This window comes from Taudactylus pleione, unplaced genomic scaffold (genome assembly GCF_031769625.1).
Source record: "Taudactylus pleione unplaced genomic scaffold, aTauple2 ptg000129l, whole genome shotgun sequence".
NCBI classification, from domain to species: domain Eukaryota; kingdom Metazoa; phylum Chordata; class Amphibia; order Anura; family Myobatrachidae; genus Taudactylus; species Taudactylus pleione.
The window spans coordinates 19,875,152-19,893,152 of record NW_028284531.1 but is presented as its reverse complement, the minus strand read 5'-3'; the positions used below and the strand labels follow the sequence as shown (position 1 = coordinate 19,893,152).

The window sequence follows — 18,001 nt, the reverse complement described above, 5'->3', positions numbered from 1 at the left end:
CAGGGTTGTTCTTTGTATTGTGCTGCAGTCCTGGGAATGCTCTATGTATTATGTGGCAGTCACTGGGATGCTCTGTGTATTGTGTGTCAGTCACTGGTATGCTCTTTGTATTGTCTTGCAAACATTTAGGTGCTCTGTGTTTTCTATGGCAGTCCCTGGGATGCTATATGCATTGTGTGGCAGTCACTGGGATGCTCTTGTATTGTGTGCCAGCTACTGGGATGCTCTCTGTATTGTGTTGTGTAGTGTATGTCAGATCCTGGCATGCTCTGTGTATTGTCTGGTGGTCACTGGGATGATCTATGTATTGTGCTGCAGTTATTGGAATAATCTTTGTAAAACATGGCTTTCATTTGAATGCTCTGTGTATTGTATGGCAGTACGTTCTGTGTATTGTGTGGCAGTCACTTGAATGCTCTGTGTATGTTGAGGTAATCACTGGGATGCTCTTTATTGTGTGGCTGTCATTTGGATACTCTGTATATTGTGTGGCAGTCACTAGGATGCTTTCTGTATTGTATGGCAGTCATTTGTATGCTCTGTGTATTGTGTGGTGGTAACTTGGGTCCAGGTTAGCAGAAGCAATGTGATTTATTTTATGCTGCTAGCGAAAGTTTCTTTTAATCCTGCCTACTTTTGTGTTGGCACTGCCTACATTTGATTTGATTCTGCCCACATGAGGTGACCTTCATTATTTTTTCCAGAGACACTTTAAGTTCCCAATGTGTCCCGGCATGCTGTAAGTAACAGCTATTTGTATAGTACCTTGGGAGGAATCATTTGTGCAGTGAACTACAGGAACTCTAAAGTTCTAGATTTGTGGTATTTAAATGTTTTTGTCAGCAACTGTGGTTATTGCAGCTTGTTTATCCCTTTTATAATGTTTATCCATGTTATACTCTCAGATTGTCTCCCTGGTTTTATTGTATTTCATTGTTCTTATTTAAGGTCTAAGTTAAACATGATTTTATAAAACTAACTTTATTAATTTAAATCTTCTTACAGGGTCGCATAATAGTTTTTTTTATATAGAACTGTTTCTAATTATTTCTTTATTTAGAGCGCTCTCTTATAGCGAGTATTTTGCAATCGGTATTTAAAAGGGTCTGCTTACATTATGATTAATGTGGTTTTCCAATATATTAGAACACATTAGTGCCTGTACAGAGAACATGATATCTTGTACTCACTGAAACATCATTGTTCAGCTGCGCTATTAACCTGTCCCAATTTCCTTCATCATAGTTAACCCTGTAGTATCCTGTCACATTGGTGTTTGCCAGGAACCAGCTCTTTCCATCTGTTTTTAATATATCATTTATGTCTGAAATGGAAGAGAGATTAAAATGAGTTATTATTAGAAACGTTAAACAAATTACAGAGATGATAGCACTATGTCAATTTATTAGACTGACACCACACCCATAAAAAAAGCTACTGCGGAGATCAAGGAATCTTTAAAATAGAGCATATTAATTTACTGGTTTGTATTATGTGTGTTTTTATATTGATTGGTTTATCAAAGGTTAATGGCATATATTACTCTGTAATCATTACAGTAGTAGGGACTAAAGATCTGGGCTATGGGATTAGAAGTAAGAGGTTCTCATGCCCTACACATGAGGGAGCCCAGTCTTGTCTGACTGGTCACGTGACACAGTCCAGGTTGCTTACATCACCATGGCCTTCCGTAGTTAAAACTCGCACAGTTTTTCTATGAAACTGTGTATGGTGCATGTCGTTATCTTATATCGGGGCCTATTCATCAACACTAAAATAACGTTTTTAAGGACATTTTCCTTAAATAACGTTATTTTGGTATTCATGAACAGACTTAGCACAGGAGATATCACAGATATCTCCTTGATAAGTTCCCCTGCGTTAATTTCCACACTCCTCATACATTAGTATGGGGATGTGGAAATTGTGGTATTCATCAAATTCCGAAAATTATGAATTTTCGGAATTTGATGCAGTTACTATTCGCCACTGTGAGGTGGCGAATAGCAGAATCGACTTACCTGTATCCACGTGTGCAGGTCCCCCGACGAGTCCCTCCGGCGCTCTGCTCCCTCCTCAGGCTCCGGAGGCTGGTCGGACATGTGTGCTCCCCAGCAGAGCACAAGAAAGTTTAGAAAAAAAAAAAAAAAAGTTTTTTTTTTCTAATCTGTCATGTGATCTGCTGGGAAACCACATGACAGTCCAGCTGGACGGAGCCGGAGGCTGCTGCGCGGACAGGTAAGTCGGGGGGGGGGAAGGTGAGCAGAGGGGGGAGGGGGGTGGGGAGGGTCGGGGGGTACACAAACTTACCGCATCTGTAGGCAGTGCTGCGCATGCGCTGGTTTTACAGATGTAACAGCACATGCGCAGCACTGTTTCCAGATGCGATAAGGTAGTGTAGGCAGGGAAAAGTATCTATTTCCCAAAAAGCTGTCATCGCAAAAATGACAGCTTTTCGGAATAGATACTTATGGAGAGGTGGAATGATGAATTCCACCTATAATTAGGTAGAACTCCATGCGAGTTCTAAACCTAATTATCTCCATCGAATTTTTAGGTTTAATGAATAGGCCCCATAGTCATTACTTTCTAAATTGTTAAAACTGTCTATTTATTTTTTTAATAACCCTGTGCAGAGAGACAGTTGATATGTGAAGATATAATGTGGATGTTGAAATTATAACCCAATAGTATTAAAGGTCACATCTACTAATATAAATGTATGAGTCAGAAATCATTACTGCTTTCATGATTAATGATTCACTTTTGCAGTTTTCAAAGCTCTTCTAGACTAAGGGCCCGATTCAGAGATTGACGGAATTGCAGAGCCGCACACAAGCAGCTTTGTAATTCTGTCCATCTTGCTCCTTTGGTCAGGCTGCGGGAGCTGAAGCTTCCTGCAGCCTGACCCAGTGCTGGTCACTTCAGTGGCCAGAAATCTGCATCCGCCAACCCAGACCCCGGCCTCGTTCCTACCGGAAAATGGTGGCAATGTCCAGTGGCATAACTACAAATTTTGCGCCCTCCTGCCAAAAAAGTGTGTGTCGTCCTCCTCCCCATGGCCTCCCAATCTCACCCCAGCCATTACAGAGCCCTGCATACATCCCCATCACTAAATCGCCCCTATTATCACTAATCGCCTCCATATACCTCTGCGCACCTCATCTTTTATTTAGCAGCGTACACCTCACTGTCAGTGTCTTCTTCCTGTGTGCTCGGCTGGGTCCTCTCTCCCACTCTCCATGCGTGTCACGTGCACAAAGTGCAGGAGAGGAGGAGACTCTAGAGTGGTGTACTGGTACCGGCTCCCGGCAGCTGCTGTTCAATTAGTGTGCGCTGACAGCTACAGCAAGCAAAATGCCCTCTGCTGCTCTGCTCCATTATACATAACCTCCCCATTGGCTGCTGCTCGCTATAGGTGGAAGGGAGCGTCAAAGCTCCCAAGCCACCGCAGGGTCTGTGGGGACTATTCCTACGCCACTGGCAATGCCCCCATTCTCGAGAACCCCCGCGCCCCTCCCCAAACGCTGCAGCATGTCAATCATGCTCCAGCTTGGGGGGTCTGCGAGCGTAATCGCAGGACCCATTCTGCACATGCGCAAAACAGATCCTGCGCAGACGCAGACCACTAAACAACGGAGATGTATGTTCATCATCGGATGAACATACAGTACATCTCTAAATCAAGTTGTTGCATCATTAATGTATATTTTATAGCACAACATCAGCAAGATAGAGATGATTATTTCAGTGACCTTAATAGGTCTTTCTAATGGCATCACCATGAAAGATATTAAATCGATACAAAGGTGCAGACAGTATGAAGCGCCAACTCTGTGTGTGGCTGGAGAGACAGTGTAGGCCGCCTTCCTTGTACGCGAATATGCGGCTACAGGGTCAGTGCAAGGCACTGATCTCAGGGCCTGATTCAGAGTTGGGAATAGAGAGAGAGATAGCACTTAACTGTGAACCTGGACAAACCATGTTACAATGCAAGGGGTGTAAATACATAATATTTTTTTTGCATGTAGGGTAAATACTGGGTGCTTTTACATGTAGCCCACAAATACTGCACAGCTTTATTATTACTCTACAATTTAGATGTCAGTTTGGACACCACCCTCCCAAATCGAAATCTCTCTGCACATTTTAAATCTGCCGCACCTGCAGTGCAGCATGGTTTCACCAAGATGATCAGTTGAGAGAGATGTCTCTCTATATTCCAAACTCTGAATCAGGCCCTCAGTGTCAAGCACTCAGATTAGCTATTCCTATGTGTGTCCATAGTAACAGAATATGTTGCAGCTGTTATACAGCATGTTGCAGCTACAGTCAGTGCAATTGATCTATCCTGTGTGTGGCTAGGGGGGTAGTGAAAACCTCCTATCTGCAATATAACACAACAGATTATTCTACGGCTGCAGAAACAGAGTGAGCCGTCAGGTGAAGGTGCAAGGTGCAGTGATGATGGGTGTATAATGCAAATTGATGATGCACCATACTGCTGCCGCTCATATATGCCCTACATAGACAGTAGAGATATGATTCCTGTTAACAACAAAAAAATAACAAAGGCATTTATAATACCCATTTTCCACTTGGTGAAAAACCATCGGACCTCAATGGAAACGGCTCCCAAAAAATAACCCGGAACCAGTGACCCGGCAATCCAACCCGGGAAGCAAGCAGGGTTGGACACGGGTAGGACCCGGGCTAAGGGGCAGTTTAAATGGGTAACCCGGGTCGGACGTTTACAGCATGGGGATATCCGGATTTTCCGGCGCTTGAAGATGATGTCATCTCCAAGTGCCGGCTGTAGAGTTCCTGCACACGGGTGCAGTGTGAACACGGCCAACCCAGGAATAACCTGGAACAAAGTGCAATGGAAACAGGGGGTGAAGCCGGGTCCGATCCAAGTTGGACCCGTGTTCAAAATCCCTGGTCAGACCCGAGACTTTTCTGTAATAGGGGTATAAGACTTTCTGTAATTAGTATAAAATCAGGTCCCCTAACTCTCTCTACATAGGTTTTGCTATAGGCTTTATCCATGAATCACATTTTAAAAGATCCACATGTGGTGCTGATAATTTCACTTGTGATACTGAGGCGATCTGTAAAACATGCACTGTTAGTAGTCCCTGAGGACTGGAGTTGGGAAACACTGATCTGCCAATCTCCAGCCATTGTACAACTGCAAGTCCCAGCATGCCCTGTCAGCTTTTAAGGAACTGTTGGGACTTGTAGAGAGTCACCGGTTACCAATCCTCCTAACCTGTCTAAATATCACAAATATTATTTCTGCTGTAATTTACCAACACTTGTCAAATCTGCATTGGCAAGTTTTACCATGGCACTTGCACTGCCTAAAGCTAGCTACACACTAGACAATTATTGGGCCGATTTGCCAATAATCGGGTGATCGGCCTGATTTATTGTATAGTGTGTATGAACGATCATTTCAGTGTTTCACTGATAAAACAGTTAGAAAACATCCACATACGCATTCCTTCGATTAGCCGATCTGTCGGTCGAAACCGACAATTTCCTGATATTTATATTTTTAAAAGGAAGATAGGCCCTCATTCAGAGCCGTACGCTCTGAGCAGAGCGCACGCTCTGAATGAGGGCCGGGCTCCATTTTCATGGAGCGTCCTCCTGGACGCTCGTATAGCTGTGGGTCACCACCCACAGGCTATACGAGCGTGCATTGTGATGGTCGCGATGGTCGAGACCATCGCGACCATCGAATTTGCGAGCTGGAGCCTGCGGTTGAGGTTTTCAACCGCAAGCTCCGGAGTGATTTTGGCTCTATCAGAGCCAAAATCACTCCCACTGACATCACTAGTGATGTCAGTGGGCCGGCTTCTGACGGGAGGCGTTCCCGTGGGAACGCCCCCGTCAGGGAGGCACGCCCCCGGCACGCCCACCAAAGGGGGCGTGCTGTCAATCAACATTGACAGCACGCCCCCTTTGATCGGACACAACGAGCGAAGGACTTTCCTTCGCTCGTCGCGTCTGGCGCCTGCGCACGACGGAGCTCCCTCCGTCGTGCGCATGCTCAGTCCATAACATCGACCCACTTGCGAGCGGACAGCCGCTCGCGAGTGGGTCTGAATCAGGCCCTTAGTGTTATAAAAATGCCGTCATGTCTTTATGATGTATATGTGTTTTATACAGTTGGATTTAATTAATTTAGTTTAGTTGCATCAAAAGAGTTGATTTCAGCGAAAAACATGTTAACATTTTTTTACCCCCAAAAGGGGGGTAACATATCTTTTTAACATGTTGGGCCCCCAACCACCACCACCACCACCACCAAATAATTGAGGATTATGTGGGTCTCAGAGCAAACAGTGAACACATTAAACTACACTGCTAAGATAAACCACAGATAAATGACATTTACATCTTCAATGCATAAAGAATATACTACGTACCACTTAAGTTTTTAAGCCAGAAGTTTCCTTGTTCGGAAGAACCATTATTGTTGTTAATGTATGTGATGGGTATAATCCATGTATAGCTGAAATTAGTTTAGCAGAATATATCATACATGAAGGGGACAGAACAACAATTTACTGGCTTGTAAATAAAATAACATTACCACACTGGATATAGCATAACACCAATCATATACAATCTGTCTGATGCTGATTTTACCTAAAACTTTCTGTGCAAGACCAGAATCCATTATCTTTATTATTAAATTCTTCTTGGTGTATGTAACATGTGCTAAGCATACTGTAGTTCTCTTCTTCATGTCTATTTAATAATAAATACACACAGTCACCACACAGTTACATGTGATGGATTGTACGCTATGCTGATGTTTTTGCAAATGGAGCAATTTATTGCTACTGTGCATGCGTCAAGGTACATTACAGTAGTCACACGCTGCAAGTCTTTACTCACAGTGTGATTGACAGTCAGGGAACGTTTGGGGGAGGCAACGGGAAATGTAAGCTACACACGCAGGCATGTTTTGAATGTTTCAGGGGCATCACATCCTGCGTTTGCGATCACATACGCAGCTAACATGGCTCCCTTGGCTCAGTTACGGTGGCCATGCTGAGTGACCATAGATTCACTCAAGAAGTCGATGTTTGCCTGCTCTGCGTCTGATGCTACTTATGTGCAGGGGCGTAGGAACAAAAATGTTCATGGGGGGGTATCTCGTTTTATGACAATTGTAAAAGTGACTGTAGCTATACAAAGACTCCCAATCCTATGTTAATTTTTGTCAGTGTTTCTGGGGTTAGCTAACCCCAGTTTCATTGTTTATTTTATTATAAAAACTTATTTATACATTATTAAATATATATATATATATATTATTAATATTAACTAACAATTATTACAATAACTGTTAGAAAGATGTATAAATTCAACAATGAGATTATTCCTAACGGTTTAAACCGTCCGCAGGCCGCAATCATTTGCTCTCTCTGGGGGTCATTCAGACCCGCTCGTGAGCGCAGGACGCTCGCAAGCGAGACGATGTACCCTCACTGCGCATGCGCATGACCTGACGAGCGGCAGGCTCTCCATCGCTCCGGGTCTCGCACCAAAGGGGGCGTGCTGTCGATGTTGATTGACAGCACGCCCCCTTTGGTGAGCGTGCCGGGGGCGTGCCTGCCAGGCGGAGGCGTTCCCATGGGAACACTCACCGTCTGAAGCCGGCCCCACTGACATCACTAGTGATGTCAGTGGGAGTGATTTTGGCTCTGATAGAGCCAAAATCACTCCAGGGCTTGCGGCAGCGAGACCCTACCGCAGGGTCTCCGTCGCAAGCCCGATGGTCGCGATGGTCAAGACCATCGCGACCATCATCATGGACGCTCGCATATGCTGTGGGTGGTCACCCACAGCTATGCGAGCGGCCAGGAGGCCGCTCCATTTTCATGGAGGAGGGCCCTGATTCAGAGCGGGCGCTCTGGTCAGAGCGTTCGGCTCTGAATCAGGCCCTCTGCTCCATTGTCCTACAACTTACAAGAAAAGTCAATGGGAAGTGTAGCTCTGCGGTCTGCTTATACTTATTGCAAATTGTGGAAGCAAAATAAGTGGGGTAAATGTATGCTAAACAAACATGAAGATATCTTAATTTTTTGTAAACAGAAACAACAACAGTTGGCAAATTCAAAATCACTCAACGGAAATCATGGTGGGGCAATTGCCCCCACCCCCGGTTCCTACACACCCCTGGTTCCTACGCCCCTGCACATGTGTACGCAGTTGCAGACAGCTGCAATGGCTCAGGTGGGCGTCTCAGTACTAGTCCCGGCCGCTGTTGCATTAGCAGATTTTTGCACATCTTCATTTATGGAAATAACAGCTGCGGGAGCATCAGCTTACAACTCTGAATCAGGCCTAAAGTTTTCTAAAGAGCATTTTCTATACTACAATTAAATAATATTTCACATGTAGTTATTTTATTTCAATTAATTATCATCATCATACTTTTTTATTGTTGCTTCCGGATCTAAAAGAAAGTGTTGTTGCTCTACTCTTCCAACACTTGTATCAATAGTCACCACTGGAAACCCCATTTGCAAGACCCATGTGTTCATGATTTCTTCCACACTGTATTTTAGTCCCAATGAACTTTGGTCAACGGCCTAGAACGAAAAGCAAAGAGGATGTGTTAACTTAAATATAAATTTTATAATAAACAAAGTAACCATTTTGAGCGTACTTAAAAAATTCCATAACATGTCATTGCAATGCTTGTAGTAGGCAAACTGAATACAATAAGCCCTCAGTCTAAAGCTTTCAAATGACTGCTTACTGACTCTATGCATATTCCAAACACTCAGTAACACTAGGATGTGCTAGAAACATTACAGCAACTAAGCAGAGGACATATGGTCAGGTCATCTCCTCTGCACTTTTCTGTATTAGATTAATTTTGTAAATTTGCACTTTATTAAATCTTTATTGCTCCCTCTTGTTTACATGTAACTTTTAATATGTGCAATATCTAAGAAATAGAGGGCCTGATTCAGACCCGCTCGCGAGCGCTGAGTGCTCGCAAGCGGGTCGATGTTGGCCCAGTGCGCATGCGCACGACGGAGCCGGCTCCGTCATGCGCAAGACCCGGATAGCGACGGGCAAGCCGTCGCTCCGGGTCTCGGACCAAAGGGCGCGTGTTGTCGATGGTGAGTGACAGCACGCCCCCTTTGGTGGGCGTGACAGGGCGTGGCTGCCCAGACAGAGGCGTTCCCAAGTGATGTCAGTGCCAAAAGCACTCCAGGGCTTGTGGCAATGAGACCCTACCACAAGGGTCTTGTCGCAAGTCCGATGGTCGCGATGATCTTGACTATCGCGACCATCTTCCTGGCCGCTCGCGATAGCTGTGGGTGGTCACCCACAGCTATACGAGCGGCCAGGAGGCCGCTCTAAAAATTAAGAAGGACGGCCCTGATTCAGAGCGAGTGCTCTGTCAGAGCGTCCGGTTCTGAATCAGGGCCGGAGTACGGAAAGGACAGAAAAATTATATTGGAAGAATTTGCTGTGAACTGTCATTTTTTATTATATATTTGTACTAGCTAAAGTAAGGAGGTGTTTGTGTTTCAGTAATTGGGTCTTGTAATGACATTACTGCAGCCAAAGTAATTTAGGGGCCTATTCATCATAACTAAAAACTCGATGGAGGTAATTAGGTTTAGAACTCGCATGGAGTTCTACCTAATTACCAGAGGAATTCATCATTCCTCCTCTCCATAAGTACAGTCAGGTGCATAAATATTGGGACATTGACAGAATTTTCATATTTGGCCCCTTAAAAAGTGGGAGGCACATATAGAAACCGTTGTAATTCCTACACCGTTCACCTGATTTGGATGTAATTACCCTCAAATTAAATCTGAAAGTCTGCAGGTAAAGCACATCTTGTTTGTTTCATTTCAAAGCCATTGTGGTGGTGAATAGAGGCCAAAATATGAAAGTTCTGTCAATGTCCCAATATTTATGCACCTGACTGTATCTATTCCACAATGCTGTAATTTTTGCGATGACAGCTTTTCAGAAAATAGATACTTTTCCCTATCTGCCCTAACTTACCGCAGCTGTAATCAGTGCTGCGTATGCCGTCTGGTACACAGGCTGCATCCACGGACCCCGGACCTCCTGACGGAATATTTTTATTTTTGATTTATAAACATTTACATGTTCTCCCTGCTGCAATGCTGCTGCTGGGTAGCGTCTCTCCTCCATTCCCCGGTGGCACTTGTAAGTGCAGTTAATTGAAGAAGCACCGAGGAACAGAGGGGAGACACTACCAGCAGCAGCATTGTGGAGGGGAGAACACACAGCACAGCAGCCGGAGCGACGGAGGGAGCCGGAGGAAGACCTGCCCAGCTGAAAGCAGGTAAGTGTAACCCGCTGTACGCCACCTGAGAGTGGCCTATAGTAACACCATCAAATTCCGAAAATACATAATTTTCGGAATTTGATGAATAGCCTAATTTCTGCATCCCCATACAAATGTATGGGGAGAGTGGAAATTAACGCAGGCGGACTTAACCAGGAGATATCAGTGATATCTCCTGCGTTAAGTGTGTTAATGAATACTAAAATAATGGTAATTAAGGAAAATGTCCTGAAAATTTTTATTTTAGTGTTGATTAATAGGCCCCTTATTCATTACACAGAAGGCCTGATTCAGAGATGGATGGATTTGCAGAGCAAAGTGTTTGTCTTCTCAATACAGAGATTATTTACAGGAATTTATACATACAGAGATTGACAACAATATTTAGTGCATGTCTGCAAATGGCATACTTTATATGTTGACAACACTTTTACCATGTGCTAGTGGTACCTGTGCCATCAGTTACGTTTAAATTATCATCCATAATTATAAAGAGCAAATATATTCAGCAGCCATGTAGATACATGGGAAAGACATCATGCTTTGACAACAGCACAGGAATATCATTTGAGAGGGACGCAGACAAAGGGCAAAGACTGGAGAAGATAAAAGACAATAGACAAGGTGGATAGACAATGGATACGCTGGGCTCCATAAATGGTGACTGTGCTCAGAAAATAAGTGTGTGCTCATGTGGCAATGCAGAGTGAGACGTGGTGTTCTCACATAGGCAATGTACAGTAAGGGCGTGTAACCCCAAATGTGACCCAATGCAAAAAAAAACGCTGATACTTATGACATTTGGCAATTGTTCACATTGGTTTTTACTATGTTATAAGAAAGATAAAATACAAAACTGATGTTCTCCCCAAAGTATAACCAGCACTTGTGCTCACAGCCCAGTATGGTAACAGCATAGAAATAGCTAGGATGAGAAAGAAAATCACAATATAACTGCCACCAAAGCAGTTGATACAGAATCAGCTACAGACATTAGGACTAGAATTAAAGACATATTTTTGTATATATGCTATAGACATTGGGGGCTGAGCGCTCGCACCCGACTCGATGTTGCCCCACTGGGCATGCGCACGGTGGAGCCAGCTCCGTTGTGCGCATGCGCGAGTGCCGGCTAGCGACGGGCGCTCCGTCGCTAGGGGTCTCGCAGCAGACGGGGCGAGCTGTCGATGGTGAGTGACAGCTCGTCCTGTTTGGGAGGCGGGCAGGGGGCATGCCCGCCCAAACGGAGGCGTTTCCGCCGGAGCACTTGCCGTTTGGGGGCGGCCCCATTCACATCATTGCTGATGTCAGTGGGGAGCTTCCTGCTCGATCAGTGCAGGAAGCTCCCTGGGGCTTACGAGTGCCCAGACCCAACCTTAGGGTCTGGTCGTAAGCCCCAATGGTCGCAATGGTATTGACCATCGTGACCATCACACATGTCAGTCGCTAGACTACTTATGTGTATAAGTAGTGTCCCCTTATACACGTAATGCCACAGTAGTAGTGCCCCTTATGCATATGCCACAGTAGTACTGAAAGGAAACCAGACCGCCAGCTGCATCTACATAATTGTTGAGTGCTTAGATGTCATCCTAGGGCAGAATTTAAGCAAATCATGTGACATGGGCTTTCAGTCATGTGATCCTGTTCTTCCACCACATCGCAGCCTTTCCTACCATTTACAAGTTTGTTGCCCATGGTGTCTAGATTATCAAATAAAAATACTTTGAATGTGTCAAAGCAATACAGGAGGACAATTAGGTAACATCGGTAATGAAAATGTGGAAGCAGGGTGTTTGGTGGTCAGTCTAGTACAGTTTTTGCGCGTATTTCCCTGAATCTATATATGAAGTGTATTTTTACACACCCCTAAGAAGCGTCTTCCATTATCAGTAAAATAGGTTACAAATCAGTAATGGGGGGACAGTCTGCATTTGGATCTTTTATAAGAACATGACACCCACCGATTCTGCACCTGGTGGGATGGCTGCTACCTACAGTAACATACCAGGAACATTTGTATCAGTAACACATACAAAATATAACATAATGACAGCAGTAGTATTATTCCATCTACCAACATGGCAGACACCATTTAGCATTTTACAGCAAATAAAGTATCATTTTTGAATGAAGTGACTGTCAGATAATACAGGGAACATCCCAGTGACCATCATATAAGGGAACATCGCAGTGATCGCCAGATACAGCAGAGAGCGTAGTAGCAACCGCCAGATAATTCATATAGCGTAACAGTGACCGCCAAATAATGCATAGAGCGTAACAGTGACCGCAAAATAATGTAGAGAGTGTTGCATTAACCATCAGATAATGCAGATAGCATTTTAGTGACTGTTAGATAATGCAGGGAACAACCCAGTAACCACCATATAATGCAGGGAGCATCGCAGTGACCGCCAGATACTGCAGAGAGTGTAGCAATGACCGCCAGATAATGCATAGAACGTAACAGTGACCGCCAAATAATGCAGAGAGCATTGTGTGACCACCAGATAATGCACAGAGCATTGCAGTGACCGCCAGATAATGCAGAGAGCATCGGAGTGACCGCCAGATAATGCAGAGAGCATCGGAGTGACCACCAGATAATGCAGAGAGCATCATAATGAACGCCAGATAATGCAGGAAGCATCGCAATGACCACCAGATAATGCAGGGTACATCGCAGAGAATGCCAGATAATGCATAGAGCATTGCGGGGAGCACAAGATAATGCAGGGAACATCACTGCCAGATAATGCAGAGAGCATCGTAGTGACTGCTAGATAATGCAGAGAGCATCATAGTGACTGCTAGATAATGCAGAGAGCATCGCAGTGACCGCCAGATAATGCAGAGAGCATCGCAGTGACCGCCAGATAATGCAGAGAGCATCGCAGTGACCACCAGATAATGCAGAGACCATCGCAGTGACCACCAAATAATGCAGAGAGCATCGCAGTGACCACCAAATAATGCAGAGAGCATCTCAGTAACCACCAGCTAATGCAGAGAGCATCGCAGTAAACGCCAGATAATGCAGAGATTGTTACAGTCAATGCCAGATAATGCAGAGAGCATCGTAGTGACCGCCAGATAGTGCAAAGAGAGTTGCAGTGACCGTCAGATAATACAGAGCCCCGCAGTGACTGCAAGATAATGCAGAGACCATCATTGACCCACATATAATAGATAACATGAATACACCCCTCACACACACAAACACAATAATAATACCCACGTGCACACATTAATACACCATTACACACGTGAGAGGTTTTGTTACCCTACTTATTGAAACACCCTTGTATATAGCCTAGCCGCATTTTGAAGAATTATGGGTGTAAGAGGTAAGCAGGACTGTAGAGAGCTGTGCTGGGCCCGGATACTTTGGGGGCATGGCCTAATGTAAGGAGGCGTGGCCATGCCTCCGCTGCACCACAGAGGGGGGCCGTGTGCCCCTCAGCCAGGGGCAATCCATGGGGATGGGGGCGATCAGTGTGATCAATCCCCCTCCGTACAGCCAAAGAAGACTGCTGCTACTGATTAGCAGCAGCCACCCTGGACCCACTGCAGCCCAGTACACAGTAGTGTCTGCCTGGCTGGGGAAACACAGGCTGCTCCTGAAAAGTAGGGGAGGGGTGGAGGGGAATGGTTGCCGTACCCGGGCACCAGTTAAGCACCTCCATCAAGCCTGAACCTGGGTATTTAGGACCTGATTCACTACAGATCGCAACTGCGATTGTGGCTGCGATCACGGCACTGCCGTCGCAGCACTACATAAGGACGCCCACCTTACCTTAACATATCTGTATTGTTTAGCAAGACTGCGAAACCATCGGTAACATCGAGTACAATCGCAGCCTCATGCACACTTGCACAAGGTCTGACCTTACTCAGAAATTGCTAACCTCATCGCACGCACTGTGTACTCGAGCTGTGTATGACATCGCAGTGGATAAATTATGCAGGCCCCTGCAACGGCATCCGAACGCACTGGCACACCTGCGTTTTCACCGACCACCCACAAACGGCACTTCCTGTCAATCACTCTGCGCTGGGTCTGTGTAGTCTCTGTGATTGCAGTTCCGATCATAGTAGCTAGTTCGTGCACGTGCAATGCGATGCATATGCATATGCAAAATGCAACAATTGGCCGAACTGCGTGCGTAATCGCAGTTGCGATCCTTGCTGAATCAGGCCCTTAGTTAGTACTAGGGATGTGCAGACTCGGTTTTACTCAGATTTACTCGGTTCTTATCGCCACTTTACCGCAAGTTCAGTAAATCTGAGCCTGCACATCCCTAGTTAGTACCCACCCCTCTATTGGCGCACTTGGAGGTAAGCTCTTTCTAGGACGTGACTAAAGACTCTGCTTGTCCAGTTCATCCTCCATTATCAGCAAGTTACCAAAGTATCTGACAGCTATAGCATGAACGGGTAAATCTATCAGCTTGGCCCGGTAACATAAACCGCTGTGGATGTTGTAGCAGTCTGTGATTAATGATCCTATGGGCATTCATATTTGACTCTAAAGTAGTAGTAACCTGCAGGCATGAGCAAGCGCAGGGGTTTTGTTAGCTACCTCTTTGCCTGCTATATGTATTAAACCATTTGTTCTTTCCAGACCTGTGCATTGTTCCAATATTAAAAAAAATATATAGAGACAGATTACCTTTAACTAAAATTACAACAGAGCTAATTAATTCTCCTTTCTTGGCCGCTGAATGGTGGATTTCTGTAAAGTAAAAAATCTACCTGCAGCTGGATTTGAACCTATGGGGAATCCTTTGATTTCTTGCACTCTACATACAGTATATAAAGATGAGAGGGAGGTATAATGCATGGTTGGTCTTCAATACAACCTTTACACTGATGAGATTCATACTTATCTCTCCTTCCCTGACCTCTCATCCTTAGTCCTCCCTCGTGTATTTTCATGCCTCTCTGCCATCTCATCTTTGATATCTCAGAGCTTTCTTAAATTAAATCTAAAACAAATTCAAAGTATTTACACTTTTCCAGGGCCCCCTCATCTCCCCACTTTCATTGATAATATCTCTCTCCTGGCTGTCCACCTGAGTCCGCTGCCTGGGTGTCATCCTTGACTCCTCCCTCTCCTTCACTGCGCCGCACATTTAAAATATCTCTCGCTCATGTAATTTCTACTTCTGCAACATATTCAACCTTGATGCCAACAAAGCTTTTACCCATGCAGTCATCATTTCCTGCCTGGTCTTCTGTAGCCTTTGCTTCTGCTCATAGTCCCTGTTACAAAAATGGTCGACACATGGATTTTTTTTTTTAGGGTTAGGCACTTACCAGATGGTTAGGGTTAGGCACTTACCCTGACAGTTAGGGTTAGGCACCAGGAGGGAGGATTAGGGTTAGGGTTAGGCACTAGAAGGGACGGTTAGGGTCAGGCACCTACCCCAACGGTTAGGGTTAGGCACCAAGAGGGAGGGTTAGGGTTAGGTACCAATGGGAGGGTTAGGATTGGGGTTAGGGTGAAGATTAGAGCTAGAAAACAAAAAAATCATGTGTCGACCATTTTTGTCCCAACCGTTTGACTCTGTCGACCATTTGTACCTGTTGACCTTCTTACATGTCGACCTTTAGTGTGTTGACCTTTTGTCCCAGTCGACATATTGACTGTCTAACATCTGTCGACCTTTTGACTGTCTAACACTGTCAATCTTTTTACTGTCTATCTGTTAATCCACAACCAAAGCATTATTTATGTCCAAGTGATGAAGAAAGCACCACTCAGAATAAGGGGAGCATTGCAAACTGTAGTGCTCAAGCAGTCCATTATTTGCACCTGCCCCTGACCACCTGCAAATAATATGACTTTCCCAGTGGCATATGTGTCTTTTTCCCAGTCTGCATGTGTAATTGTGCGAACATGTCCTTACTGTACGTGGCCTACATCAGAATGCCCCCATACCGCCCAGTTCTGTCTATCACAAGCAAGTGTAAGGGGCACAATCATGGATATTGGTAATCTATATGGGTGCATATGTGTTCTGTTCTTGGGGTATGCAGTCAGGAAGCCGACGGTCGAAATGCCGATGGCTTCCAGACTGAGTAATCCCAACAGGGGACTAATGATAGGCATCGAAATACCGACGCCTATCATTATCCCTACGCCGGGAGCCCGACGCCGGCATACTGAATGAAGGTAAGCCGGGCAGCGGGCGCGGACAGCCGTGGGGGGGGGATGGTCAGGTTAGGGCTCCCGGGGAGGACTTAGGGTTAGGCACCCCCCCGGGAGGTTTAGGATTAGGCTAGGGGAAGGGGGGGTTAGGGTTAGGCACCCCTGGGGGAGGTTAGGGTTAGGCACCTCCCCGGGAGGGTTAGGTTTAGGCTGTGGGAACGGGGGGGTTAAGTTAAGGCACTTCCAGGGGGGTTAGGGTTAGGCACCCCTAAGGAAGGGTTAGGGGGGGGAGAGGGTTAGGGATAGTTAGTGTACTTACCGATCAGGATTTTCACTTCCGCTGTTGGGATTTGTACCGCCGGGCATAGGTCCGGCGTGCATTCATACCGATTCCGTTCTAGGCATGTGCAGTGTAAAGTCATGCAAGATATGTTAGACAAACTGGCATAGCACTCACTCTACATCAGCCACTCTATGTGTTGCATATAACAAATTATGCTCAACTTACCATCTGTAAATGAACCCACAGGTCTTCATACACGGTGTTGTTATATTCAAAAGCTTTCAGATATGTCTAGAAGGACAAAACAAAGTTTTATTTTCTTTCTTTATCAGTATCCAAATCTGAATGATTAATATGGTTACATATATTAAATATTTTTGCTGCAGCTTCTTTTTTCTCAGTTATATAAATGTAATGAAACCCTGTTATCACAACTAGGAATCACCTGAGTCTGCGTGACATGTGTGTGCAAGGGTTCACCAAATCCAAACCACATGGCCTGTTAACAAAGATTAAAATCCCCACTTTAATATCCCATGTTCACCTTACGTAACTTATTCTGCTACCCGTAACTAAAGTCTGGCTGGAAGGTCTCTAGTCTGTCTACTCTTATCTCAACTTACTTTAAACAGGTATAATGGTATGCAGTAAAAAAATCACAACCGAATGTAATAATATACGGCTTAATATGACATAAAGTGGCTCTAATGCTTCAGATAAAATCTAAGAAAAATAGCTACTCAGTAATAGATTTCAAAAGTTTAGAATAAAATAAACATGGATAAAACAGGACATTAACTTATGTTTCAGTTTTGTAGTCTGCCCTTGAGAATGTAAAGATGATGGACCACTTAATCGAGTAGATCGATTTTAGCAAAAATGAAAACTTTCATTTAGAATACTGTAACTGGGGTTTAAAAGTGTATTTCCCCAATGATGCACCCCCCCCCCCCTCCTCCTCCACCTTGTGATGTCACTGGGGAGGGCTCAAAGGGAGGCGGGAAGCAGCTGGTCAATAGAAACTGTAAAATGTTAAAATTTTAAAACTTTTGATATGAACTTCACGAACACTGGGGTTGTACAGGCTTCCTTGAGGAGGCCCAGGAAGTGTCAGCACCAGGGCCAGAGACTAGTGTCGGCAGCCATGTAATCACTGAATGGTATTGCCTGCCGTGGTAACCCTAGAAGTTTC

At 44.9% G+C, this 18,001-nt stretch overlaps 1 protein-coding gene across 1 annotated transcript in view; it reads right to left on the bottom strand.

The window, feature by feature from the left end:
- The window catches only part of LOC148523695 (aminopeptidase Ey-like), a 72,789-nt gene that overhangs the window by 36,020 nt on the left and 18,768 nt on the right, over positions 1 to 18,001 (bottom strand). The window contains exons 9-12 of the mRNA XM_088473020.1: positions 17,035 to 17,100; positions 8,458 to 8,615; positions 6,438 to 6,523; positions 1,191 to 1,324 (exon numbers count right to left, since the gene is read on the bottom strand). Of these exons, the coding sequence (XP_088329146.1) occupies positions 1,191 to 1,324; positions 6,438 to 6,523; positions 8,458 to 8,615; positions 17,035 to 17,100 (444 nt within the window). The remainder of the gene's footprint in view (positions 1 to 1,190; positions 1,325 to 6,437; positions 6,524 to 8,457; positions 8,616 to 17,034; positions 17,101 to 18,001) is intronic.